The 27,994-nt window shown below is 47.8% G+C and overlaps 1 protein-coding gene across 1 annotated transcript; it reads left to right on the plus strand.

Moving 5' to 3' along the window:
- Nucleotides 1-2,571: 2,571 nt before the first annotated feature.
- LOC104360023 (alpha-2-macroglobulin-like protein 1) lies at nucleotides 2,572-27,303 on the plus strand. The gene is made up of 35 exons (XM_042795481.1): nucleotides 2,572-2,737; nucleotides 3,519-3,702; nucleotides 4,658-4,820; nucleotides 5,377-5,429; nucleotides 7,442-7,462; nucleotides 7,952-8,111; nucleotides 8,550-8,634; nucleotides 10,000-10,111; nucleotides 11,110-11,224; nucleotides 11,625-11,734; nucleotides 12,221-12,388; nucleotides 13,530-13,647; nucleotides 13,973-14,118; nucleotides 14,416-14,565; nucleotides 14,810-14,962; nucleotides 15,960-16,044; nucleotides 16,839-16,953; nucleotides 17,655-17,880; nucleotides 18,010-18,136; nucleotides 18,722-18,843; nucleotides 19,343-19,397; nucleotides 20,019-20,102; nucleotides 21,167-21,343; nucleotides 21,484-21,565; nucleotides 22,366-22,522; nucleotides 22,762-22,836; nucleotides 23,230-23,392; nucleotides 23,802-24,016; nucleotides 24,155-24,370; nucleotides 24,484-24,608; nucleotides 24,927-25,017; nucleotides 25,780-25,848; nucleotides 26,157-26,259; nucleotides 26,386-26,427; nucleotides 27,241-27,303. The coding sequence occupies exons 1-34, from the start codon at nucleotides 2,673-2,675 to the stop codon at nucleotides 26,424-26,426; spliced, it is 4,131 nt and encodes a 1,376-aa protein (XP_042651415.1). The 5' UTR covers nucleotides 2,572-2,672; the 3' UTR covers nucleotide 26,427; nucleotides 27,241-27,303.
- Nucleotides 27,304-27,994: the final 691 nt, after the last annotated feature.

Genomic DNA, 27,994 nt, shown 5'->3' on the forward strand with positions numbered 1-27,994 from the left:
TGCACCTGGTATTGATACTTAGAGAGCAGCACTGGCTAGAGCTTGGACTCTTGCAGAGCAGGAGGGACACGGCTTACGGCTGCCAATGCCACCCTGCTCTCATCATCTGTTCGCAGTGCTTAGCAAAGCACAGGCAACAGATCCGATAAAAGTCCCTGGAGCAGAAGTTTATTGAGAAAGCAACTGCTGTAGTGGTCATACACACGCGTGTGTTCTACCTACTCCTTCCTGAGCCCAGGAGGGCTCATAATGGGCATGCATGAGCTCATTGTTGCAGGAGGAGTTCACACACAACCCCCCCCCCCCTCATATGCATATATGTGCACACACTTTGTGTAAACATTTCATGTAGTGACATTTTTGACTCAATATCCATTGCAATTTCTGTGCTTACTTTCTTAACATCTCTTCTGGGTCCTTCAAAAGGTTCTTTCTAAGATATAAATTGTAGCATCTGTGGCATCTGGTTACTAGAGAGCACTTGGAGGGAGGTGGCTTCCAGGAGAGTTTAAAGATGGGGAAAAAACCCACTTTTGTACAAAATATATTGATTTCTCTGTGGACTAAACTTCTACCTCTCTGCTTAGAGCAGCAGGTGTCAAGCATCACACTCATTTGTTTATCCTTAGCAAAGCTGAGGGGTTGTGGAGATTTAACCCGGAGGCTTGGTGGCGCATGTGCTTCCATTCAGCTGGTGATCAGCTCTGCTGCATGACCACCAAGGACTGCCTGCCTCCAGGGACACAAATCCAGCCTCAACTCCTCGAGCGCTTCTTGCCTGTCTCTGGGCCAAACGATCAGTGGGTCTGTGGGCTGGGGGAAGAGCTCAGCACGAGACAGCATCCAGGTACCACGTGCCCTGCCACATGTTCCAGTGAGCACAGAGCCCTGTGAGGAGGAGCTCGCTTCCCCGGTGCTTCCCGGCCAGCACCTGGTCACCACGCCGGTAACGGGGGATGGAGGTGGGGGTGAGTCAGATGAATCATGAACGCCAACCCCGTGACTTTGTTTTTGCTGCTCCAACGTTTATTTCATTCTGCTTCATCGTCTGGGAGTTGGATTGGGTTGATTGCTCAGGATGTAGGTTTGCGATCACTACTAATCCCAGACCTTCAGAGGTGGTTATGTGTCCGCTCTCACAAACAGTAGGAGCCAGGGCTCTCAACACCTTTGGCACTGTGAGCCCCTGCGCTGTTACAAGGGATCTGTCTGTCTCATAGCACTGCTGTGGATCTACTGTGAACAAGCAGATGTCAGCTGGGATTGTTCAGCAGGCACTGCCTGTACTTTTTGAGACCCACCGAAAAAAATAAAGGGCAGCCTAGTGTCGGAGAGTGATTCATGTTCTTGCTCTCGTTCCTGTTCATGTTTATCCAGGTGCACTTATACTTTTTTCACAGTCATTGGCACCAGCAGCTCTGAGCTGAACAAAGCCCAGGGAGGGGGGAGAAAAAGGAGAGAGAGGATTTGGATCTGCCTGCTATGTGTGTGGAGGGGGTTTAAAAAGAAGCCCCAAACCCTAGTTTCCTTGTTATGCATCGGTCTTTCCTAAAGAAAAGGAAAATATTACTAGGCTCTACATATTTAAGAGCTAAGTTTGGTACTAGAATATAAATTTATGGTGCATTTTGATATGAAATGGCCATTATACTAAATTAGAACAACTACGTTATTTTAAGAATAAGTAGTTTCAAGAACCAGATTTTCTTTTCAGTTATGGTCAGTGAAAAGTTCAGTATAATCAGTAGACTATAAAATTAACATGTAAAAAGAAGATCCAAAACTAGATAGCATGTATTCTCATGACGTAAGGCAAGAGCCACAGCTTCTTGGTAGCTAGAGAAAACCCCACAGGACTCAAGCCATGCAGTTTTTGACCTGCCTGCCTGATGTTCAACCCTCACTGCCGCTGGTGAGTGCGTGTGTAAGCTGGCCCTGAACTGGGCTGCAGAGGACTGTGCGATACAGCCGGAGTGAACTACTGCTGCTAGATTTCCTCTTCAAGCTGAAATACCTGTAGGGCAGAGATGAGGCGAGGACTCCTGCTCTGCCTGCTCTCTGTGCTCCACTCCCGCGTGAGGCAGCACTCCATGAAGGAGCAGAGCACTGTGTATATATACTTATTTTGTACAAGGCCTAGTCTCCAGTTCAAGACTGAGATGTGCCTCGGGAGCTGCAGACTCAGAAAGCTCGGGGGCAGTATGACCACGAGAGTTCACCGTGAGCTCCAGCTGAGTGCACATGCCAAGGGGTCATGGGACAATCCCTTGGCATGTCCCACGGAGGCAAAACAATGGGACTGGCTCTGCAGCTGGCACAGGGAGCAGGGTCAGTGCAGTGAACAGGAAACAGGCTGTTGATCATCAAATAAAAAAACAAATGTGTCTGAATAACGCTGGGCCATCCACAGCGGGGGTAGGAGAGCAGGGAGGCTGGAGTCCAAAAAGGCTTGGATTGGCTGGGGAACATCCCGAATGGTACAACCCTGTGCCTGCAGCACTATAAACACAGGAATGAGGCAGAAGGAAGGAAACTTTGGAGCCTCTTGTCTGTTTCCTGGGAGAAACGGCAACAACAGCAGGTGGCTTGGAGACCTTGGATGGAAAGAAGCTGCACCCTAACATCTCTCCTGACCAGCCCTCCAGAAGAATTCACCTCTCTGGGGGTCTCCCATGAAAATGTGGACTCCCTTCCTCCTGAGCTGCCTGCTCTACACCCTGGGGATAGTGGCACAACCGTAAGTGCCATTTAAAAATCTGGTGATTGATAGTTGTGATGCTGAGGGAGAGGCCAGGACAGCAGGAAGAGAGTGTGAGACTCTGTGAGTCACCTCCTGGAACGGATAGACATGGGGTGATACACAGCATGCCACGAGCCTTGTTATGAACACAGGATTCTCCTGAAGGTGGGAACCTCTCTCATGGATATTGGTGCAGTAGAAGAACTAGGTGAGGACTGGTGGTGGGAACAAGCGGAGTGAGGGGCTGCAGTCTGAGGCAGGCTGAAGGGAAAGGTGTTGGATGAAGTGAAGGCAAATAAAAAGGGCTGCAGGGATGGGGATGATTAATCAGGAGCCAGGCTGCTGCCAAAGTTGTTGAGGAGCTGTCTCAAAGCCAGAAGGATGAATCCTTTTCTGTTGAGAGGCTGGACTGTTGTATTTTCCTTGGGTACTGGGAACACCTAAGAATGGCTCCCTTTGCAGAAGCAGAGATGGTGTTTACTGTATATGTTTCTCTACGCTACTGTAACATCCTCCAATACCATGTACACACCAGTGTGACCTGAGGTCATCTGAAAGTATTTCTCTTGTATTTATCTGAAATTAACTGTGCACCTTCCATCACCCTTGTGAGAGGTTCACACTCTCACTGCTAATCTGTGCCTCCCACTCCATCAGAGCAACACCTCCTGCCCCCAGAGAAGTGGTAAACCCTCCTGCTTCCTCAGACCACAGAAGATTAATGCCAAGAGTGAGTGAGTCTGCTCCCAGAATGTGATGTCTTGTTTCCCCACTGCAGGAGGTACCTGATCGTCATTCCAGCTGCACTGCCCTACCCCTCTTCCCAGAGGGTGTGCTTGGACCTCCGGGGGGTGGAGAAGCCTATTCGTGTGGCCTTAACTCTTGTGCATCCATCTGGCAACCTCAGCCTCTACCGCAAGGTCATCCAGAACAACTGGATCTTCGAGTGCTCCAAATTTCAGGTCAGGATCATTCTTGACAGGGACCTCTAGCTGGCAGCCCCTAGCATGCTCTTTTGGATCATGATTCCTCTCGCTAGAGAAATAGAGAATGAGGATGACAGGAGGAGAGAGGGCATGGAAAGGAGTGAATGGAAAGTCAGGGAGAGTGTTTAGTGGGAGCCTGGTGTCTTTGCTCCCTGCCTTTGTCTGTCTGCATGGTAGTGTTCCTGCTGGGTGTCTCACAATCCACCTTGGTGGCACACCAAGGGAAGGCTGCCTGGCCAGGCACCAAAGGACTGGGGAGGATGGAGATGCTTAAGAGCACCCAGATGACAGCTGTACAATTCATTCTCTCCTCTGATCAGGAAGCACTGTCATAGGGTGTTTGTGAATCATGATGCAGGAAAAGCCAGGATTTTTATCTCAGACAGCCTCCTATCATGTCTGCTTCCCTCCAAGTTTCTCTTTAAGGGCTGCAAAGTGTACTGGAGGACTAGGAAAGACATGGGAGGGTGTGCACACTAGCTCAGCATATGTTCTTCTGATTTGCCAAACACAATTAACCTTATTTTCTTGGTTTGCACTGATGAATGAATGGATTTCAGCCTCTGTGACCCACACATTCTAGGAAGCAGATTTTTCATCAGCACAGATCCTTGGGTTAAGTCTTCTCCATCTTGCTCCATGCAAGCTCTAACAGTGGCCCTGTGAAGGGGCAGACAGAATTCTGTGCCAGAGCAGTTCTCCCTTTTTACTCTTGTCCAAGATCTGTCCCAAGTGCAAAGGTGTTGCCCCATGTGTTTCCATAGACACAGCCCTCAGCCACTGAGGGGACACCCTGTGCTGGCCTTCAGAGTAAGACAGAGAAGAGGCTGGCCTCACAGTGCAGCAGTATCAAGGAGAAGAGCACTGCTCTGATGCTATCTCATCCTCTCCTACTGCCTGTTAACGTGGTGGCTCCTCTCTTGTGTCCTAGGTCCCCCAACCTGCAGGCAGCCAGGAGGTGGGCACTGTCCACCTGCGCATCTCCAATGGCCACTACTTCAGTGCAAATGAAGAGAAGCAAGTCCTGATCCACAGGGCTGGCACAGGCACCTTCATCCAGATGGATAAACCCATCTATAACCCAGGACAGACAGGTGAGTGCTGCATGGAGCACCCTAACAGTTCCCCTGCCTTGCCCTACCTGGACTTTATTCCCAATTTCTCATGGGTGGTGTGATGAGTGCTTTGTATCATGCGGCCTCCATGGGGACAGAGGGGGAAGCTATCTGCTGCCTTCTGGAGCGATGTATCTGTGCACTATGTTTTAGGGGCAGGAGGGGACTGGAAGGGTTGGTCACATACACTCTAGGAGCAGTGCTAGCTTGGAAGAGGGAGCAGACCTGAACATGGTCTTCTTGGCTAGGTCCAGGTAGGACTGGTCTGCTCACACTGCAGATGAGAAAATGTAAGGGTGACTCTGGGTGTAGCCCATGGAAAAGACCCTAAATTGTGAGACTGGCTGCTGTGCTGCTGCCATGCATTTGAGGGGGAAGAGGCGGTGAGCTGAGCTGAACAAGGGTTAAAGGCTGCAGGGCAGCAATAGGGCTGCCAGTAGGTCTCTCTGGGGAGCTGTGATTTTAGGGTGAGGCAAGTCCAGTCCCAAATGCACTGCATCTTTATAATGTGCTCTCCTCCATTTTCTCCCTTCAGTGAAATTCCGGATCGTGACATTGACCCAAGATTTTGCTCCCGTTAACAGCAAGGTAAAGCCTCCAGGCTCCCTCTGTCAGTTCTACCTCCTCTGCCAGCCCCACACTGTGGAGGCTGAGACAATCTCAAGTCCTGCAGCTCACAGGGTGGCCAATGCCAACCCTCCACTACACTGGATCGGCAGAGCAGTGCCCGTTTGCCAACGGCTGTGCCGTCTCTTTCTCAGGATGGCTGCTGGCCAGTGGGAGGGCTGGTGCTGCTGGTGGTATGTGGGGAGTGTGCCCACATTCCCGGCAAGCTGAGTCAATACAGGGCATCCTGGAAGCTGTGGGCACCTGTCCCCGCTGCTGGCCATGGACTCAGTTACCAGACAAGCTGGGTACAGACTTGGCCAGACAGAAAGATCCCCCTCCCGCAGCTCTGGAAAGCTCAGCACTTTGTGGAGCGTGTTGCACCTCAGGGTGATGGAAGGGTCTGAAGCAAGCTGTGATGCATCTGCAAAATTTTAAGAAAAATCAATTGATATGGGAAAGGATATGCATGAAGTGATCATAAAAAAAAGAAAGAGAAAGCAGTATAACCAAATTATACTGACTTGATGCTGGCAGCAGCTCATTCTCCCCATGTCAAGGGAGCAAGAGGTTGCCAGAGACTTGCATATGTGCTAGCCGGGAAACTGCAAGACTAGCATCTTTCTGATAATCTAGCAATTATATCTGTAGCCAGCAGCTATAGCTGTTTCACGCTTCTCTGTCCTCAAGCAATTTAAGGAGAGCCAAGAGGAATTCATGCCATGACAGATAAATACTGAAGGGCACATGTGAGCAGAGAGTTGGATCATATCCCTCCAGACTGAAATAAAGGGCAAGATCCTTCCAGATTCTTTATTGTTGACTGAATTTCATCTTTTTTGGGCTATTTATGAGGGCCTAGGATCATCCATTCCTTTCTCATCTCAACAGAGAAATCATATCTCTTATATTAGTTAGATAATAGAGTAAACAATATATTTGCTTCCATACCTACAATTGGTTCATGAAGATATTTGACCATAAATGTTTGATGCCTATGCGTGAGTATAAGTAAATTAACATTATGACTGTTAATAATGTTGTGATGAAAATTCAAAAGAGGTCATGTTTAACAAAAGCTATTATGAGGCTTGAGTGCACTGCAGCATTGAAGCTATAATATCTAGTTCATAAATTAGATGGTTTGGAGATAACACAGGTGTCATTCAACATCACGTTTTGCTTTAGCATTGGCATTAGAGTCAAGTTATGAAAATAGTTAACTTGCACTTTTTTGTTGTTGTTTCAGTGAAAACAGAGTTGCCTATGATAACTTGCATGAAAGCTTAGAATGATGAGTAACGTGAATTACATATGGCTTTCTATTTACAGACCAATTAGTCTTCCAAACCCTTGCTCCTGCCTCCTTAGCCTTGTGCTCCCAACCACAAGTCCTTCATCACTACTTCCTGCTGACTGATAGGTGCAGTGATATAAGAACAAACACAAAATTAATAGGCTTAGAAGGGCTGAAGCATGTCCTTCTTTGTGCCTCCCTGCTACTGTCAGCTGCAGTCAGCAGTAATTTATATCCCCAAGCCTTACCTGCAAGGCCAGGGATTTTGCAGGAAAATGTGGGGTGTATTCTTCCTACAGGTGACACAGTTTTGCTAATTCTTGGGATTTATATTACAAAAGTGCTGCCTTTTAGTATTTGTGAACTTGTTTTTATGGTATTTATGAGTGTGTCTACTTTTGTCTTTTTTTTTTTTTTTATAGTAAATTCTAGCTTTCACAGTTGTAGAGTATCTATCAGAGTGCATCTTACAAATTCAGGGATCAAAAAGCAAATCCAAAGAATAGCATAGATGTTACATATTTTCCTTACTATTTCAAAGCCATTCTCCTGGTTTTGGTAGGATCAAGCTCCTTGTATTGTAATATTTGGGACTGGAGGTGTTGACACAGCATACAGGCTAGGTGGGTAAGATAAGTTTATATTCAAGTTACAGTATCATGCCTGTTTCTGACATTGCTGTCTGTTTGCTTTGCAGTATGCTGTGGTGGAAGTCCAGGTGGGTGTTTCAGACTCCTCAGGTGTTTTGAGGAAAGGTACTTCAGTATGGATAATACTTAGGCTGCTGTCTTACCAAGTCAAGTTATTTTTCTTAGGGTCTGTGTACACACATGCACATGCATACTCTGTCCACATGCTTCTTGTTAACAAGCCTTGATGATCTAAATTGTTTCATTTCCATTTTTTTTCCATAAAAATTCCATTTTTGCATTCAGGAATGCCAGCCAGGCTTTAGCTAACAGCTCATCTTAAGACTGGAGAGTCTAAATGTCAAGATCTTTCATATCTCATTTTTCAATGGCAATACAGAGTAGAGTAACCCTGGGAGGGTTGGATTGACCCCTCTTGGGGCTCCAGCACTCAGGTCACTTCGGCACCATCTCTGAAATCTGAAATCTCTGAAATGTCTTTGAATGCAGTGGGCTCTGGGTAGAGAATAGCAGGCACTGCTGATGACTGCCTCTTCTTTCCTTCCCTTGGACTGCAGGACCCAAGCCAAAACCGCATTGGCCAGTGGCTGGATGTGAGACCAAAACAGGGAATTGCAGATCTCTCTTTCCAGTTAGCTGCCGAACTCTCTCTGGGGACTTACACCATCAATGTGGTGAACCCAAAAGTGTCCAGTACCTTTAAGGTGGAGGAACGTGGTAAGATGCAGTATGGAGACCAAAGAATGGGATGGAAAATGTTGCTTGTTTCCTTCTGTAAAACAATATATAGCCAAACATTGTAAACTAAGATTTACTGTCTGAGAGCTAGGATTAAACACAAATCTATAAAGTGGGCAGTATCTGAAATGAACACAAGGGAGATTGCGCTAGAGATTCTTGGAGAAGGTATCTGCTAACAACTAGGCTGGCATAGAATGAGAATACACCAAAGACCTCTGCAAGACTGTTTGTATGCTGGGGAAAAAAGGGGATTCTTTTTTTGGTTTCCCTGTTTTTAGTTAGTCCTTGTTTTTACCTCATGAACATGTTCCTTCATGGAACTCCTACTTAACATGAACACACTCTTTCCTTTGTGATTCCATGTCTAGGTAGTCTGTTGCCTCTGATGGAGTAACTCTGTGGTTTTTGTTCCAGTGTTGCAGAAGTTTGATGTTTTCTTTGAGGGACCAGATCACATTTATGCTTTAGATAAAACTTTCCCACTGCGTGTGTGTGGCAGGTAAGGAGGATGTTCTGAGGAAAGGAAAGAGTTCATCAAAACTGTGTCTCTCCTTCTGTATGTCTCTTATCTCTTGAATCCATCAAGGAGAAGTGGCTCGAGAAGGGCCAAACACAGTTGTTCCTTTAGAAGAATCCCAACTATTGCAAGAGTCAAACTGGTGGGTTTTTCCTTGGGGAAGAGGTACACAAGCCACATTTGGAAGAGACTGTTCAGCTGTAGGGACACTTGTCTGAGGCAAGTGACACCCTGCTCTGGAAGTTGTGTGTGTCCTGCCTCGAAAGACCTTATGTGAGGAAAAGGACATATACGTTATGGGACTGATCTGCTGAGGTAAAGGAACAAGAACTGGTGTTTCTTTAGAAGGTTATGCTGTTCCTCCTCATTTACGTGCTGCTGAACTTAGTACCTTCTTAGAAGCAGCAGATGCATTTCTCTAGTTATGTAGTTATTAGCAAAAACTGAGCAGATGAGGGTGTGAAGGAAGGTGTGACCTCAGATGGTATAAGCACAAAGGAGGAAGGAGAATGATCTGGAAAGCACTTTATAAGCAGATAAAGGGAGTGAGCTCATTTGTATTTGGGTCTGGGTTGTCCAGAGACTTTTGGTGTCTCTTTGCCACTGGTCTGACATAATTTCTCATTAATTGGGACTTTCCAAATTAGACCATATGAAGCTCTAGTAGAAAACAATACAACACTCTGCATCCCCAGGATGTGTCATAGATTTCTTCCTGTTACTGATACTGTCAGGATCATTGCTCCAGAGGGAAAGCCAGAGAGGAGTTAAAGCAGGGAAACGCAGCAAGGCAGTCAGGGGAAATATCTGCCCTGACAAGGGCACACTTCTGTGGTACCTTGCAAAAACCAGCAGAGCAGGTCTGATGATGGAAACAAGAGTCCAGATCATGAGATAAACCTACAGGAAGGCAGGTCTGAGGTCACTCTGTGGCTCTATTACTGCCGTACCATGGACTTGCTGTTGCTCTCTGCAGGAATGCAGATTTCTGCTGCTTTCACACCTGAGCTAATATCTCAACTGGGTGCTGCTCTGTGCTGCAGGGACACATCAGGTCAGGTCAGCCGTCTGTGTCTGCCTCCAATTCCAGGACAGCAAGCACCCAGCAGTGGGAGAGCTTCAGAGGGTGTGGGTCCTTTCCTGTCTGTGCTTTGTTTCTGCCTCTGTTGGGCGCAGGACTGTGCTTTTGCACTCCCCAAGCACACGGTGTGCTATATTTTCATTTATGCCTGCCTGCTTATCAGCTTCATTAAGACCTTCATCAGGATGGCCACTTGTGTGGACCGGTGGGCTCAGGAAGACACACTGTGGCTCTGCTCAGCAGCTCCTCTGGTGTGCTCCCTGCAGGTACAGCTATGGGAAAGCAGTGCAAGGGACGGTGTGGGTCACTTTGTGCCAGAAGGCACGGAGGCATCCTCAAAATGCCAGCAAGGACATCTGTAGGGAATACAGTGGTCCGGTAAGTAAAATCCTGGAAGATACATGGGTAGTGAAGCAACACCACACAGGACTGAGTGTCAAGGGCTGAGTGAGCAGAATGAACTGCTAACAAAGGAAGATTTGCCAACCACTGTAACATATATGTAGACTAATAAGTAATTGTTTTTATTCAATTAATGCAATTATTGTAGCCAGGCCAGCTGAGAAGCCTTTGCACCCAGAAGTTCTATGTAACTTTGCTTATTAATGATGGGGGCAATTTCTGAAGGGAATATATTAATGATAGAGGAATTCCACTGAAAGTTTTAGAGTTCTGTTCTTTTCTGGTCAGAAATTCATACAGTGTAAGAAACAACAGTTAATAGAGCTCTTGCAGGTGCGACATTACCCTGTTAAGGTGAACCTATCCTGGAATATATGGTGAAGACATTGTTAATTCCATAGCCAAATCACACAGTAGTTTTTATACTTTATTTTATCTTTTTTATATACTGCATATTTTTATATTTTATTACATCTTTCCATTCTTAACAAAGTATTTCATAGCTGGGGCCTTCCATTGTACGTACAGGCTTGAAAACTTTTCACGCTTTATGATTTGTCATTATGGCTTGTTATGGTAGTTGTAAACTTCCAGATCTGGAAATTATTTTGGTACTTTGAGTTTTCATTTGATTTTTAAGTTCTTCTAGCTAGGTCTATTTAAATACTCATATATTTGCTCTGTGATCCAGTTAGTGCAGTCTTCAGATTTCTACTAAAGCCGGAAAGTTGCCAACATTGTAACTTCAATAAAACTGTGACACCTATTTTGTTTTATATTTCTAAAATACGAATTACACATATTCATGCATATAAAATAGAAAAAAACCCCAGAATTTAAAATGTGAACCATATCTATCTGTATATGAGTTTGTATTACTACTTGTTACAGTTACAACAATGTCTAACACCTTGTACTCCTAACTCTTTCCCTTCTCCCCAGTCCCAAATAACATCTACCACTTCCTATTGCAGACCATGAGCAAGGGGTGCTTCACCCCTTCTATAAGCATGTCAGCCTTCAACCTGGCTCCCAGCGAGGCAGATAGCAAGCTCTATGCAGAAGCCTCTCTCCTGGAGATGGGCTCAGGTACCCAGGGGCTCAACAGAGAAGATGAAAGGGCGAGAGCGACCATTCTGGGGGTGTGAGGGTGGGAGTGGGCACACCTCCTCCTCTCTCCTCCACCTGGTGCTGGGACCATCACAGGACAGGGCGAGTGGTCCTGCTCGAGGAACTTGCTGTGCCCACAGACAGCTACTCTGCCAGCAGCGGGTGGATGAGGTGTGGCTGGGAGTGTGGGCCATGAGGCCACAAAGGGGTTTGGAGGCGTCTTAACTAAAGAAGGAGCTGCCACAGGAGCAGCCTCCAAACCCTGACGGGTGCTGGTGTGGGGAAGGAAGTGCTGGGAATAACAAAATGAGATTAAACTAGGGTGCAGTAGCCACCTCTGATGCAGACCCTGCTTCCCTTGCACTCTGCGTTCCAACAGGGGTTCAGATCAATGCTTCCAGCCAAATCCTCATCTCCAGGACAGCTCCAAGGGCAGTGTTTGAGACACCAAATGCATACTACATCCCTGGAGTACCGTACAGGGGGAAGGTGATTTTTTTTCCCTTGCTTCTTCACTCATCATTTGCCAAGAAATTTAGTGTCTGGTAAATTTTGCTGACCCAAATCATTTTCTGTTCCTCATAAAGAGTACTTTACCATGCGTCACATGGGTTGACAGTGTGGCTCCAGTTTCTGCATTTCAGTTTCCCTGATGTGTTTACACCTCCAGCTTCTGAGAGCAATGAATGATGTCTCAGCAGGGATGCTGGGATGCAAGGATATCTCAGCTGTTGTCCAGGAGATGAGCTCCTCATGCTCTAGCCACACACACCTTTTGGAGCGGATGGGTTTTAATCACTTTCATCTTAGATTTAGAGACGAGGGAGTTTTATAGGTCTCTCTTCTTGGGGCCAGGCTGAAGTTAAGGCCATCCACACAGGATGCTCTGTGTTTGTCAGAGGGAGGAAGGTTTTGGGTATGACACTGGAAGAACTATCTGAATTTGTCTTTTCTATCTCACTCTGTTTTCACCAGATTAAGCTTCAGGATCACTATGGAAATGGTATGAAAAATAGAAAAGTTTATCTCGTTATAAAGTTCATGAGGCGTCGGTTTATCAAAACATACATCACAGATGACAGTGGAATAGCGTCGTTCAACCTGGACACAACTGCCTGGAACAGCTCATCAGTCTCTTTGGAGGTAAATCCCACCACTGCATACAGGAAAGCAAGAATCCTTGAGCTCTGCCAGTGCTCCCCACTCCTGCCCCACAGCTCCCCTGGCCAGCCCAGGCATGGGCTCCCCACACAGCTCTGCCTGTGCAGAGCCAGCAGGAAGGCACTAAGCAACAGCCTTTCCCAAACCAAGCTGATGACATCCTAACAAAGCACTGAGGTATGAAAATATTGATTTCTGTGTGTCTCTGGTTCCCTCTCAGGGAAGGTTCACGCTGGAGGATCTCATGCATACACCTCAAAAAACTGACTTCAGTTACACAAACGCTTACCATCACCTGCAGCCCTTCCACATCACAACCAAAAGCTTCCTGGACATACACCCACTCACAGAAACACTACCTTGTGGGCTGAAGCAGAACGTCCAGGTGACCTTCACACTCAGTAGGGATGACCTGGGAGAAGACACCAGCCGCATAGGTTTTGTGTACTATGTGAGTAAGGGTAGGAGAGAACTTGGGGGGAAAGGCTGCACTGGTGGGGCCAGACCCCAGTGAAATGTTGAGGGTGTAATTTAGATCATCCCTGGAGTGATGACAGGAAAGACTCGTTTGTGGAGAACTGGGTGAACACTGCACCCAGTAAAGCTCAACCTGTCCACAGTGTGATCCTGGTATTAGTGACCCAGTCACCTCCGTGGATGGGACGAGGCTTCTACTTTTGCAGCCCATCACCCCCTTAGTCTCTGCCAAGGCTGCAGCGGGAAGTCTCTTGTGCAGAGTCTGCTGTCAAACTCTTCTTCCTTTAAAACTGTACGGGGGATCACTTTTCACTCTGGTTATCAAACAGCTGCTCAGTGGAAATTGCCTTTGGCCAATCCGGAGACCTGCCTATTAGAGGGGAAATACCTTAGCTGTCTCTCACTTATCTCATGTGAACCCACTCCCCATCCATTGTCCTAACTGGACAGACCAGGATCTCATGTGTTAAAGCTTCTCCTCCCACACTGTGATGTCTGCAAATCTGCTGGACCTAAGGTGTGGGGTTGGATTGGACCCATGGTTTATTTCTGAGGTTTCTTAGGAGAGCAAAATGCACATGCGTGAGTGTGACTGCAGTCCAGCGGCAAACAGCAGTCTGCTCATCCCGTGTCCCTCCTCCTGAAGGTCACTGGAAAGACTGGAATTGTTGTCAGAGGCCAGAGGAGTGTCCAAGTTGGAAAGCTGAACAGTAAGTCTATGGCAGTTAGACAACAGGAAACAGTTGCACGCAGTGGGTTTCCAGGTTGGACAGTGAGAATTGCCAGAGTTTCTCCCAGGCTCCCTGAATCTATAGGTCCTGGTCAGTCAGTGAACAGGACAGAGGGAGGCTAAGGAAGGAATTGTGTCATCTGGAAGAGGCTAAAAAGAATGAGGGAAACAGTGATGGGAAGAGAGACTGGGAGGATCTGTGGGAAGATGGAGCACATGGTCAGAGAATGGAGGGAGAGGGCAGGCAGAGGAGCAGAAGGAATTGGTTTGACATTGTGGGATTATAAAGCAGAAAAAAGGAGGGCAGAAGGAGACCTTGGTGGGACTGTGATGAAAACACCTTGTCTTTCCTTCCTCAGTGTTGAAGGGCTCCTTCTCCATCCCTTTGACCTTCACTGCTGACTTCACCCCATCACCTTCCTTAGTGGTGTATACCATCTTTCCCAATGGAGGGGTAGCAGCTGACAGCATTCGTTTTGATGTTGCCTTGTGCTTTGAAAACCAGGTGAGACTCACTCCTGTGGCGGGGGGAGAGCTGACAAGCAAGAGTCAGCAGGCCTGAGGGAAGTAGACCCTCAGATCCTTCAAAGAGAGAAATGGGGAGAAGAGAGGAAGGGGATGTCTGCAGCACAGTGCCCAGAGACCATCAGAAAAACTTCAGCAGTGACTTCTGCTCATAGCAGTGGCTGAGCAGGGAAGACTCCAGCTCGTCTCCCTCCTTCTGTCTGTGCTGCCTGCCTGTCAGCCTCCTCACCCCTCTTTCTCTCTTTTTCATATTTCCCGTCCTGGTGTGTCACTCAAGGTCAAGGTAGGATTTCCAGCTAAAGAAGCTCATCCAGGGTCAACAGTGCAGCTCCAACTGCAGGCAGCCCCTGGCTCCCTGTGCGCAGTACAGGCAGTGGATGAAAACATGTTCCTTATGAGACCAGAAAGTGAGCTAACAAGCCAAATGGTGAGTGTCTGTGCAACCAGGCAAAAAAAAACCAGGAGTGATGGATCAGCTGGGTGAGGCAGGAAGGGGTTGTGGCAAGGGGAGGCGATGGCTAATGGATGAGGAGGTCTCTGTGTGGAGGAGAAAGTGCGGACTGCCTAGGGAGATGGGCAGAAACAGATATGTATGCTAGGGGTGGGTGGAGCAAAGCATTTAGAAGTATTTTATCCTTGCCCAATTCTTCCCTGCCTGCGAGTTTCCCTAGGTCTATGGTTTGTTCCCTGCTGCCTACCAACATGGATACCCTGCCCAAGTAGAAGAGCATTCAGATCACTGTGTTCAGCCCCAGTCCATGTCATCTCTGCTACGAGGGAGGCCAGAACATTCCTTTCAGCCTGACATCTTTAACCTCTTCCGGGTAATCATCTCATTACTTTTCCCAGAGCTGTTGAAATCATAAGCATCTGAGATATCTTTCTCCCCAAGCAGTCTGAGAAGGCCTTGCCTTCTCCAGACAGCTTCTGCTGCCTGTCTTCACATAGCTGTGCTGTCTGAAGAGATGTACGATACTATTGTGAGTGTGAAGATCTGTATCCCCCTCCACAGATGCAGAAAGCAAGATGATCACATCCTGGACCAGCAAAACCCAGCTTTTTGGGCTTGGGAACGAGGTCCTGGGCTGTGTACTCTTTGTCTATAGTATTAGAGGAAAGAGAGACAGGGACTTATCCCAAGCATTAGACCACAGATTGTTGACATGGCTTAGTTGGTTTGTTCTCTGACACTGTTCTGGGCTGTATCCAGGTAGATCTCTTGGTGTCTTTAAAACAGATCTCATCTAGAAAGGGCTAGCCTTAAGCAGCATGACCATAAGACAGGCAGTGCCATTTGGATATGGACCTGGGGATCAGACCCTGCATTCTTTTATTTATCAATAGAGACATGTCCTAGGAGGCTCCTTCTGAGCATGGGGACATCTATTGTGCTTGTGGACAGGCCCGTGTCACAAACCCAGGGGCTGAATGGGGTGTGTGCTCCCTGTCACACCTCTGTATGATTTCAGAGGGAAGATTTCATCCAGCTATTCCCTGCAGAATGCATGAGGGGATGAGGCAGGACACTGACACCCTTCATCTGTGCCCTTGCCACTGGAAATGTGTTGGGATGAGCAAGACATTCCAGTGTCCCCCAGAAGAGAGGTGGTGCTTTAATGACCCCCTGAGAAAGAAGGGGTTGGGGAGGCTGTGCCCTGCCTCCCTCAGCACTGCATCTGCTTGGGCCAATGCTGCTCTGGGCCTCCCAGGTGCCAGGCTGTCCTGGCCCTGATGGTTTTCAGAGTCATTTTGTAGAGCTGTGGCCACTCTTCCCCACTCACAGATGCTTTTCTGCCTCCCCTGCCCTCCTTTTCTTAACAGAACATGGGGCTGAAAATCTTCTCAAACCTTGCAATCAAGAAGCCATCTCAGTGTTTTCATCGGGCAGATAGGAAGCTGACCATAGGTGAGCTGCATTTTCAGCCTACCTGGGACATGATGTCACCCAGACAGAAGAGCCCTCTGATCTCTGGGGTTTGCTGGCAGTAGATATTGCCTCTCTGAGGAGTGATGGGTGCTGCTGCTGCAATCTAGCTGCCCAGTCCACCAGCCTTGGCAGGAATGACCCAGTTCCTATAAAAAGGACTCTGAAGAATGTCACTACCTGGATGTTCTCTGATATTAAAGGATGGCATTCCCTTTCCTGGCACAAACAAACCCAAGTGTGGGCTCAGATCTGTTTCCCAGTGACTACCTCACAGGATGCGCTGGGACCTGGTTTCTGTCTCTACCTGCAGTTGTAGAGACAGTCACTTCCTTCCTCTATGTCTCAGTTTGCACTAATTAATCATGATAAGTTGGATTACACTCCCGCTGATATTTAAACCATTGCTTGCAAAGGGCTGAGAGTTTTCTGCGGACAAGAAAACAGTATTGTTATTCACAGAATTACAGAAGTGTTGGTTCAAATGGCTCTCTGAAGTCTCTTTAGCACCAACTCTGAGTCAGGTCAGCAAGGGGCTTTGTCTAACCATGTCTTGGAAAATGTGCAACCAGCTCACTGCAAGCTGGTTCTCCTGTTATCACTCTCTTTTCCCTTCCTATTTTTCTTCCCCTAACAAATCAGCGTACTACCTTGTGTTTTCCTCTGCCAGACTCTTCCCATGTCTTTCTTACTGCTTGCTTTGCCTTTTGCCCCAGTTCTGGGCTGTCTATCATTGGCAGGGTTCACCTCTCCCCACTCCTTATTCTTTCTTTCAGTAGGGCCTTCTACAGAAGACCAAAGAATCACTAAGGAACAACCTCAATTTAGAACCCAGGGAGGACTGCACCATTATTTTCCTGAAACTTGGATCTGGAATCTGTACTCTGTTGGGTAAGTGATGCCAGACTTTACAAATGGGCAGAAGGATGATCCCTTTGTTATTTAGTCTTGGCTGACTTACATTTGTTTGAAAGTCCAGTCGCAGCTGTAAAGAGAGGTCTGCATGTGAATTTTGTGGCTCTTCCCTGCATTTGTAGTGCATCAAACTGAAAGACTAGTAGACTTTGAGGTGCAGAACTGAAGTCTACACAGGTTTAGAGAAACGCCATACACTTCAAGACCAAATCACCAACTATCCTCTCTTCACACATTGGGGTACATTCTAATAACTTCTGAATCTGGTGCGTGCACCAGCTAAATTTGTAGCCCTTGTTGCCACAGTGCTTAAATCAAGACTGATGGATCGGCACTCAGGAGGATAAGGTGCTGCTGTTTTCCAGAACATCATGTTGTTGGCTGACATCATGCTGTTGACTGAGTGTACAGAGCTGGAATGTTCAGGAATTTTCTTGTTCAGGAGAAGGGTATAAAGCCATTACTGATGGCATTTAAGTAGGGTTTATGGCTCTAGGCAACAAACTACACAGAGATGCCTTTCTGTGAGCCACTGGAACAGAAGTCATTAGGAATATAGCAGAGATTGATCTGAGCATAAGGACCCATATAACCTCCCTCACCCAGGACCATGAACCCTCCTCATTGTGAAGTGGAGTGGGATGAACTTCTTCATGCAAGTGCTCTCTTCCTCTCAGCTCCAACGGTAGCAGGACTGTCCTGGTCACAGCACCTGCTACTGCCACAGAGTGGAAAATCAAGATGTTCTGCTTGGCTGGGAGGGGATTTGGCCTTGCCCCATCCACAAGCCTCAGAACGATCCAGCCCTTCTTTGTGGATGTGACAGTACCATATTCTGTCATCCGAGGAGAGACCTTCGCGCTGAAAGCTAGTGTCTTCAACTACCTGCAGCAGTGCATACAGGTGTGTGCGTGTGCCACAGGTAGCACTGTGTGGGACAGACCTACCATGCCCTCCAGTTTTGGAGCACGTTGTGCCAAGCCATCTCTCCTGAGCTGCCCAGTCACTAGCCTGTATCTGTCATTCCTTCAGATCCATGTGGCCCTGGCTAAATCCTCAGACTTCCAGGTGGAGCCATGCCGGACCTGCAGGGACAAGGAGTGTCTGTGTGCAGAGGAATCCAAGACCTTCACATGGAATGTGACAGCAGTCCAGCTGGGTACAGCAGCAAAAATGGGAGCAGTGATGGGGAACCCTAAAACTGAAGTGAGAGGGAGTGGGAGGTCCAGAGAAGCTGGCAGAGTCTTGCCTCCTCTGGATCCCAAAGTTTGTTCTTAGTGGTTCAAACATGCGATCCATTGTGTCTGTTTCTCTCTTCTTAGACAGGTTCATCAGTGAGGGCAGGAACTGAATGGGTGGCATGAAGAACTCTTGAAGAGATGGCTGCAGCACCAGCTAGGGAGAAAGGGGCTGCAGGCATGTGGGTGGGGGAACCTTGTATTGCTGGTGCTGTGCTTCATATCAATGGGAAGGGGGCACTGGAGTGCAAGGCACTGCTGGACCTTCTGTTGGTACAGTCATATGTAGTGCATTGAAGTCACTGCTGGTGAGACATTACCTAGTTCCTTCATGCCTAGGGTGTCCGAACAATCTATCAGTACTGGCTGGCTCACCCTCACCAGCCAAACCACTGAGGTTAGGAAGACCAGCCACCTGAGGCATCTCAGACCAATATCAGTTAAAACAAGTTGACTCCACTTGGCCACAGGTATAATAAACAGGTTCTGTTCAATTTATTTGCTAGGGACTCTGAATATCACAGTGAGGATAGAGGTACTGGACACGACATCACGGTGTGGAGGCAGGAAGCCCTTGCCAGCAACCATGAGGCGGAGGCATATGCTAGTCAAACACTTGCTGGTCCAGGTCAGTGTGAGAGCAGGCACATTTCTCTCTCTGAGTATCCCTGCCCCTGGAGGAAGGGAGGCTGAGCTGGGCTAAATGATTTTCTCTTATAATTTTTTTGGCCATCATTAGCATACCAAGGCTCAGTTTGTTTTGCTCCTTCCAGGACCTAGCCAAGTCTATTCCCTAGTTGGGGTACTCTTTCTTGAGCTGCGTTCATACACCATGTCTGTGTTTCTCCCTGTACCTTTCCCTGCCCAATCACCCATTGTACATGAGCTTTTGTATATGCTCACTGACCAGAGAGCCCCATACCCTAGACACGCTCTTGCTCTTTTGAGCTGTGAAGCAGTCAGCATCTGAGCAGACCTGCCAAAGGTGAGAAGGATGGAGTCCCTGACAGCCTTGGGACTAACCACTGAATTCAGACTTGAACTTGCTCTGAAATTTGGCTGCTGTTTGGGAATTTTGTGTGTATTATTATTTCTTCTATCCCATGTTCGTGTTCCTGCCCTGGCAGCCAGAAGGTGTGTTAGTGGAGAAGTCTTACAGCTTTCTTCTGTGCCCGAGAGGAGGTATGTGGACAGCCTGAATGGGTTCTGCAGTCTGAAATAATTAGACCTAAGAGTAGGACTAAACTGTGGGAGGTCTGTTGAAAGAATATTTTCAAATGATTTTTCACATAGGAAATTTCACTTCCTATCAAACAGAAAAGAACAAGAAATATTACTTTCACGTGTGCTGTCCTACTGAATTTGCCACTGAGTATAGGTGGCAAAATCCTGCTCTGTAGTCTCCTTTCCACACTGCAGCCCCTGGCCATTCCTGGGTCTTGGTAGTCACAAGTGAGAGCTGCTCCAACCCTCCCACCCTGTCCCTGCATCATTACAAGTCTCTCCAGGATGTTCTCCTGCTGAGTGATGACCAGTTGTGATTCTTGTCAAGCTTGAGAAGCATAATGAATTGAGTTGTGAAGCTTGGTGAGGCCTCAGCCTGGCCAGCAGCTCTCGCGTTTCTACTAATCTGCAAAGTTTCCAGGCAATGGAGCTTAGTGTGATGACTGAGACAGACTGTAGGGAGCAATTCTTGTGAGCAGGATGTAGGCAGTGTCCCATTTATTTGTGCCAGTCTTGTCCCTCTGGTTAGATGCATTAGGCTTGATTTTTCATGCTACACCTTTATCCTGTCATTGTCAGGAAACATGGCTGAAGAACTTGTGTCCCTTCGCCTCCCTGACAATGTAGTAAAGCAATCTGCCAGGGCTTCCATTTCCATCTCAGGTAAGTGATTTTGATCGTGGTCTTACGGACTGCTGATATGGATGAGCGATACTTACCTTGGTGATGGTGTCAAAGGATTCATTTGACATGAAACTGCTCAAAAGAGAGGATACTGTGTTTATGTTCTCTGCAAGGTTTGCCAACACCAGACTTTTGGATTAGCACTTAGGTTTTCATGAGAAAAGTGATCTGCAGAGGACAATAATTCTTATTTTTCTAGTTATGACTTTGGAGTGGAGACTCTAGGTCATTATTTTTAGTTGGACTTTGGGACCTTGGCTAATTCCGTGTAGATACAATCAGCAAAGCTCAAAACCATCTTGTCTCCCTGTTACGTTTTGCTGCTACAACAAAAGCTCCTGGACAAAAGAAATTCTTCTCAGCATTACTAAGTTGCAAAAAAGCGCTTTGGAGAGGCTACTGGGACCAGACATAACTACCATTCAGTACACTTCTTTGCACTGGGCTCATTTACCCCAATGCCAGAATTGGTATGAAGCCAGGCCTGGCATAAGTAGCCATGGATATTATGCAACAGAATGTCAAAAAAAGAAACTGAATACAAGCCTTTTCTGGCTGGCTGGAGGACATGTGGACACCTTCACACCATCTGCCTAGCACCCCTGCTGGCTTACTGACATTTTGATGCCAGACATATGGCCAGGTAGAACAGGCCTGGCTAAAGACCAGAAATATCTCAAGTTTTCCCTAAGTGCTTTTATATTATTTGTCTGTCTGTATGACAAACACTGAACAACTGCAGCTCTGCTCATAGCCTTTTACATATAGTATTTGTTATGGATGGAGCCCTTCATATTGCAAAAGCTGGTAAGGGAAAGTTCCTCAGGGACTCCATAGTGTGGTCACCCTGCATCATGATGCCAGACTGGGAAGAGGCAAACAGTCACCACTCTCCATTCTGCACTCGGTTGCTTACTCCTCTTTCCTTCTCTCTCCAGTGTTTTCCTCCTATGCTGATATGAAGTGCTATTATCCACACTGCCTGGCTGAGAAGCACCTCAGATCATACTCACACTTGCTTTGTTTCTCACACCCTTGTGCAGGTGACCTCATGGGGACGGCACTGCAGAACCTGGACCGTCTGGTGCAGATGCCCCACGGCTGTGGGGAGCAGAACATGGTGCTGTTTGTCCCCATTGTCTATGTGCTGCAGTACCTGGAGAAGACGAGGCAGCTGACCCCTGAGATCAAGGAGAGGGCAACAAGATTCCTGCGCAATGGCAAGTACAACAGACCCACCTTGCTCCTCTGCCTTCCCCTGTTTCCAACCTACCTATAGCTCTTGCTCTTGCACTCACTCTGTCAATGTTGGCCCCCTCTGTGTTACTGTACTGATTAATCACTGTTCTCACCTCTCCAGGGTACCAGATGCAGCTGCTTTATAGGCACAGAGATGGGTCCTACAGTGTCTTTGGGCAGCAGGATGGGGAAGGGAACACTTGGTAAGCACTGCAAATATCCCTCACTCCTGATTTTACTGTCTGGGCCAGAGCAGCTAATGTGCCTGGGAAAGATGATAGGATGTGTGTTTCTTCTTTTGGATGGAGACACCAGGAGCTCTCTAGTAGGGAGACAGATTAAGGGGCTTGAGACACTTGAAAAAGTAGTGAAGCAGGGCAGTAGAGTTTCTGGGAAAGTGAAACAACAAAGATATGGTCCCAGGAGTGGGACCATATGGTCCTGCTGTTGCCCCACAGACAACACCAGGTACTGCTGGTGGTGTCCCAGCAGCCAAGAGGGGTACATAGTGCCTGGAGGTAGATCAGGGAAGAGCAATAGAAAATCATCTCCCTGAGGGGTATATTGCTTGGGAGAGTTTGAAAGAGCTGTATTGGCCAAGCTTGACCCTGTGGTGTCTGGGCTGGGAGAAATGAATAAAGGAAGGGAGGAAGAAAATGGGGAATTAAGGATTGTCTCTAAGTATTTGGGGGAGATGGACTGCAATGGGTAAAAGTAGAAGGGGTAAGAGGTTTTTCACCTGTGAAATGGCTGGGTAAAGCAGTAGTACGTGAGTAGTAAATTTGTGAAGCCAGGCTGAGCTAGAGGAGCCACTTGGGTCCTGTGCACCATTTCCACTTTCAGCTTGCCTTTCTGTATGAAAATGACTCTCTTCTGGCACCTCACTATGTCAGTGTTAACTTTAGGGAAAAGCACCAGGAGGCCTTTGACTTTGTTGGTTTTTTTTTGTTTGTTTGTTTTTTTTTGTGTGTTTCTCTTTCTCTTACTCTCATCCTCTTCCTAGGCTGACAGCTTTTGTAGTCAAGAGTTTCAGCCAAGCCAGAAAATACATCTATATAGATGACAAGAACATCCAGGATGCCCTACGCTGGCTAGAGCAAAACCAGCTCCCCAGTGGCTGCTTTGCCACCAAAGGGAGCCACTTTCACTCCTCCCTAAAGGTAAACGAGGGCCAAGCCAGGCAGCACAGCTGGGGAATGGCTGGACAAATGTTGTGACAGCAAAAGATTGTGGGATCCCAAAGGATCCGGGAAAGTCATTCCTGTAACCCATGCAACCAGCCTTAAAGAGAGCAGGGTATGAGGCAGGGAATGTGAAAGGAATGCTTTTCCTTCCGGGGAGTCACTGCTTGCACCCTCTAAACACCAGTTAGAGAGTGAAAAGTGCATTCCCTTCACAGGGCAGCATGGATGATGGAATCTCCCTGGGGGCGTATGTTGCTGCAGCACTGCTGGAGCTGGGTCAGCCACTGAAGGTGAGCACACCCCTGCTCTGGATCCCTCCTGCCCTCCTGTATGCTCCCACACCTGGGCACCACTATGGGGATCCGCCAGCTCGTAATGCTGGAATTCTCCAGGCCAGGAACAGGTAGCAAGCTGCTGGGAGGGAGCCAACGTTCGGCCAAACTGTGAAGTCATTCCTCAAAAGAGACAGTGCTGTAAAACAGTCATGATGCAATAATGTTTGGTGGCAGTGTCTCCTAGTGCACACTGGGACTGCACTGTTTGTTTTCTCAAGAGAGTGTGCAATTTAATGGGTTTCTCTGGAGCTACGTCAGGAAAACATAATTCGGCTGTCTGGAATGAACTCCCCTGCCCCCTGTTTTGCCCCTGTCAGAGTTTGGCATGCTTCTCTCCTTCCAACACAGGGCAAACTGGTGCAAACTACCCTCCGCTGCCTGCAGCAGGTGGTTCACAACGTCACCAACATCTACACCGAAGCTGTGCTGGCCTATGCCTTTGCCCTGGCTGGGGACTATGAGACAACCCAGGAGCTGCTGTACAAATTGGAGGAACAGGCCATCAAATCAGGTACTGACTGCTGGTTGTGTTAATGCTTCCTGTTCACCTTCTGGGATCCGGAGTATGCATGCCCAGCTGGAGTGGTCAAAAATGACATAGGTATTTGTATATATTCTTTGTATTTACGTAATAAATGCACTGTGTGACTGAAAACACAATAAGTTATTTCACAGACTCTGAGGGTCGCTTATTAGAAAGTTTGTCAGCCTGGAGGATTGCAGGATCCTCTTGAGGGAGGAGGTAGGAATCTGTGAGCTAATACCAGATGAAGCCCTGGACAACAAACTGAAGAAAGTGATCCTGGCCTGGGTACAGGGAATGAGCTGAAAGAGTCCTGAAAGCACTCTGGGTTTTGTTTCCTGCGAACCCCCAACTATGCCCTCTCCAGATAACCTGCATGCTCCTTTTCCTTCCGCAGAGGGACAAATCCACTGGAGCCCCAAGCCAAGCTCTCTGGCTTCCACAGATATCTGGCCTGGTTCCCAGTCAGTGGACATAGAGTTGACAGCCTACGTGCTCCTGGCATACCTCTCTAAGCCACGGGTGCATGCAGGTGACATGACAACTGCAGCTGGTATTGTGGCGTGGCTGACCCGTCAGCAGAATGCTTATGGGGGCTTTGCCTCCACCCAGGTAACAAGTAGCTCCCTGTGGATTGATATACTTTTGTACCCAAGGATGTCAGGATGAGTCCTCTTGAGGTCTTCCTGCTCCAAGTCAGCTTCACTAGAGCTGATGCTTTCAGAGGGGTGACTGTCTCTCCCTCCCTAGGACACAGTTGTTGCCTTGCAAGCCTTAGCAAAATACGCAGAAAGGACATTCAGCATATCAGGTCAGGCGCTGGTGAGGGTGAAGTCCCAGAGGGGTTTCAGGAAGGCTTTCCAAGTCAACCGCCAGAAGCGGCTGCTGGTGCAGCAGGCAGCACTGACGGAGGTCCCAGGGCAGTTCCTGGTGCAGGTCCACGGCAGCAGCTGCGTCTTCACTCAGGTGAGGTGGTGGAAACAAACACGGGAGAGAGGAGAGGTGGGGGACTCTGTCTCATCTCCCTGCACGAGATCATGCCTGACCTGTCTTCTCCCCTCCTGGTCCTTGCCCTGCAGACAGTGCTGAGGTACCATGAGCCTTCCCCACGGGCTGTTGTAACCTTCACTTTGCGTGTCAACACAGAGCTGACCAACTGTAGCCAGGCCAATGCGCATGTCCTCACCGTCCGCATCCTTGCCAGGTGACCCCAAGGGTTGTTTCCTCCTCCAGCAAGACCTGCTGTGCTTGGGGACAGCAGCTGAGAAAGCCTCAAGGCTGTAGTGGGAGGACCAGGCACTTGGGGTGGACAGAACAGAGGGTAAATTTGGTAGGTGGAAGGGGAGGGGAAGGAAGGTGTTGGCTACCTCCTGCAAGACTGAGCAGTGGCTGCTGTGTCCCAGTCCCGCATGGGCTACCTGGCTCAGGGTCCTGAACACAGGGCATGGTGGTGGAGGGAAGAGGGGCTAGGAGGGCACTATTCTCACAGAGTCAGACCCTCTGACTGTTTCTTCTTCTTCAGCTATGTTGGGAGCAGAGTCACATCCAACATGGTGATTGTGGAGGTCTCCCTGTTATCTGGATTCATCCTGGCTCCCAGATCCAGGATATTGGTAAGGACTTTGGAATTGAAAAAAAAAAAAAGCAGCTGTGGTGAATGGGTCCCACCTGCTTGCTCCTGCTGGGAACTGTTCATTTCAGGCCATGAGGTAACTAAATTAGCAGGGGCCCTTGGCTGTTGTAATTGAGCCATAACCTCTCATTTCTATACAGGGCCCTCAGGGGCTGGCTACGGGAGATCAGAAGTGGTTCAGCTTCTCCCACGGACACTATTCTGCCTTGAGCCAGGAATAAAATGTGCTTCTGGTGGTACTGAACACCAGGATTTGTTTGCCAGCAGTTTTAAGTCAAGATTTCTTAGAGAGACTCTAGTTGTACCAGAAAGACTTTTTTTTTTTTTTTTTTTTTTTTCCCAATTAAGCCATAAAACTGAAAGATTAATTATTTGCACAACTTCCTAGGCAGGTCTTTAAGAGCAGTCAGTGAGATAAGATAACAAGACTCTGTACTGGTGCCTGCACTTGTTTGCTGACCAACGCATCAATCCTATGTATTATCCACATGGACTTTTGTCCCCAGAGTGGGAGATTCCTCTGAGCAGGGACCACATAGCTCATCCCCGAGATGCTCACAAGGGATGTCCAGGAGGGACTACCAAAGATATAACCACTAAAACCCTTATGTGTGAGAAAGATACAGTTCCACACAGAGTCCATCTCCACACCATCCCTTCAATACAACAGTGGGTCCCTCAGGTCAGGAAGCCCTAAGGAAAGTGCTCACAAATTTCCTTGTGTTATTGTTTCCTATCCCAGCTGGAGCACAGAACCATTGTTAAGAAAATAGAAGTGAAAGCTGATGTGATCTACATTTATCTGGAGAAGGTAAGTGGGAACAAAAGTATTTGGTTTGGCACGGCGAGAGCAAGAGGCCAGAGGACAAGGAGCTGTTTGATCAGCCCAAGGCTGGGCTAAGCATGGGGAAAGAGCACTGGTAGAACTGTGGGTGAAGAAAGAAATTCCATTGTCATTGGGTTAGCATTTGCTATTCCTCACACATACTCCATTTCTAAAATCCAGAATCTCTAATGGATTAGAGAGATTTAGTGCAAGAAAACATTCAAACTAGGGAAGATGAAGATGTAATGACTTCTTTCTCCCCTTCCTTGCTTATTTCTTTCTAACTCCACAAGCTGAGTGATGAATCTCAGACTTTCATTCTGCAACTGGAACAAGTAATTCAGATGAAGAACCTGAAACCAGCCAGCATCAAAGTTTATGATTACTACCAGCCAGGTGGGTTGCAGATTCCCTCCTACTCTGGTGTTGGGAGCCTAGTTCTCTGGCTGGGGAAAGATGTCGTGCACTCTCCTCTGTGTGCATGATTGTGTGCGTAACTGACTTCCTCGTTTTCTTTTGCAGAGGAGCGAGCCTCGGCTGACTACAGTGCTGCCTGTAGTTGAGGTAGGCAGCAACTCCCTGTGTGACACATAGTGGCATCAGGAATTTATGGGTCTTAGGTGGGAGAGAGGAACTGTAAGCAATCAAAGATGGGAAAGAGGATGGTAATCAGTAGGGAGCATATATCCAGCCAGAAAAAAACCTGGCAGTTGCCTGTGGCTAAGTGTGTAGAGCCAGTATGGGGGCTCTTTTGCAACCAAGGAGGCTGCTGGAAGGCTCTGGTGGGAGGTGGAGACAGGGACAGCATCTCTCAAAATGAGAGTGAGGAAGGAAGGGCTAAGCATCACGTAGAGTGAGAATGCAGAGCCACGGCAGCCTGTGCTAACAAGGGCCTGCAGACCCAGACACAGCTCCATTCTCATCACCCCCCACTGTATTAACTGCAGGGTAAGAAAGGGGGATTCAGGGAGCCAAGGAGAAAGCTGAAGCTGGGAAGGTGTCTTGTGGGGTGACATACCCAGCTGCCAGAAGGGGTATGGCTTGTTTGTAGTAACCTGAATCCAGGACAGGTCTGGAGAAGTCCCTTCTGGAAGGATAAGACAGAATCTTGACATGGTACATGCTGCATCCTAACATTATCCCATAGAAAAAGTGTTGCCTAGCGACCTACCTAGAGAGCCATCCCCACTACTAGCTAAGACAAGACACATTCCACAGCCTGGTAATAGCCATGGAAGGACTGGATCATGCCCTCCTTGCTTGTCCTATCATTTGTTCCACAATTGCACATGGTTCCTCAGAAACAGGTGGAGGAGTTTGTGATAAAGGAAAGAACGACTGCCACACCATGGCTCCTGCCTTTGCCCAATGTTTCAGGTTAGACGCTGGATGGAAGGAGGTGCCCCAGCTGGGACACAGCCCACATTAAAGTTGAGCCCATGTGGTCCTGGGCCTGAGTGGATGAACTGAGGGATCACAGCTCACACTGTGAGGGCCTGGGTTGGGTTCAGGGGGCAGGGGTGTCACATATCTGGTACACACCTGGAAGAAGAAATAAAGTAAATGTGACCTCTAACCTTGCTGCTATTGTGCCAGATGTTGACAAACTATAGGTTTAGCCTATGAAGATAACATTTCTGCCATTGCCAATGTACAAATCTTCTAGCTCCTCTATTGCTCTCTCCTCATGCTTCCCATGGTTTCTCCTAATACTTCCTGCAGTAGGACTCAGGCAGTTTTGGAGTACAAGATGCAACTGAACATGCCATGACAACTGTATCTCCTGTGCCCTTCCTGCAAGTTCCTACTCCATCATCACTTCTTTGAAGCAGCCTCCAGACAGTAATGCAGTGCATTGGGACTCTAGCCCCTCACCCTCTCTTGTCAGTAGTTTGCAAATTGCTCGATGAAGGTCTCTAAATGCAACTGTTGGGCAAAGAAACTCTTGAACATATCCCAGCCCTCCCTTGACTTCAGCTTCAGCTTGTGCGATCATCACCTTGCCCAGGTAACAGCTCTGCCTTGATGCATGCTCTACCTCCTCCTGTACGAGATTGCTACTGGAGGGGCAGCATTTTGCACATGTACATGTGCAGGCACACACAGAGCAGAGGTGAGGAAGTTATTTTTC

The sequence above is a fragment of the Tyto alba genome, unplaced genomic scaffold (assembly GCF_018691265.1).
Source record: "Tyto alba isolate M040663 unplaced genomic scaffold, T.alba_DEE_v4.0 Super-Scaffold_21, whole genome shotgun sequence".
NCBI lineage: Eukaryota > Metazoa > Chordata > Aves > Strigiformes > Tytonidae > Tyto > Tyto alba.

Bases quoted from the DNA above. Each gene is read 5' to 3' on its own strand.
- LOC104360023 (XM_042795481.1), top strand. From the start codon at position 2,673: ATGAAAATGTGGACTCCCTTCCTCCTGAGCTGCCTGCTCTACACCCTG. The intron at 8,635-9,999 runs GTAAGGAGGATG...TGCTCCCTGCAG, and splicing joins CCACTGCGTGTGTGTGGCAG to GTACAGCTATGGGAAAGCAG. The intron at 11,735-12,220 runs GTGATTTTTTTT...TGTTTTCACCAG, and splicing joins GAGTACCGTACAGGGGGAAG to ATTAAGCTTCAGGATCACTA.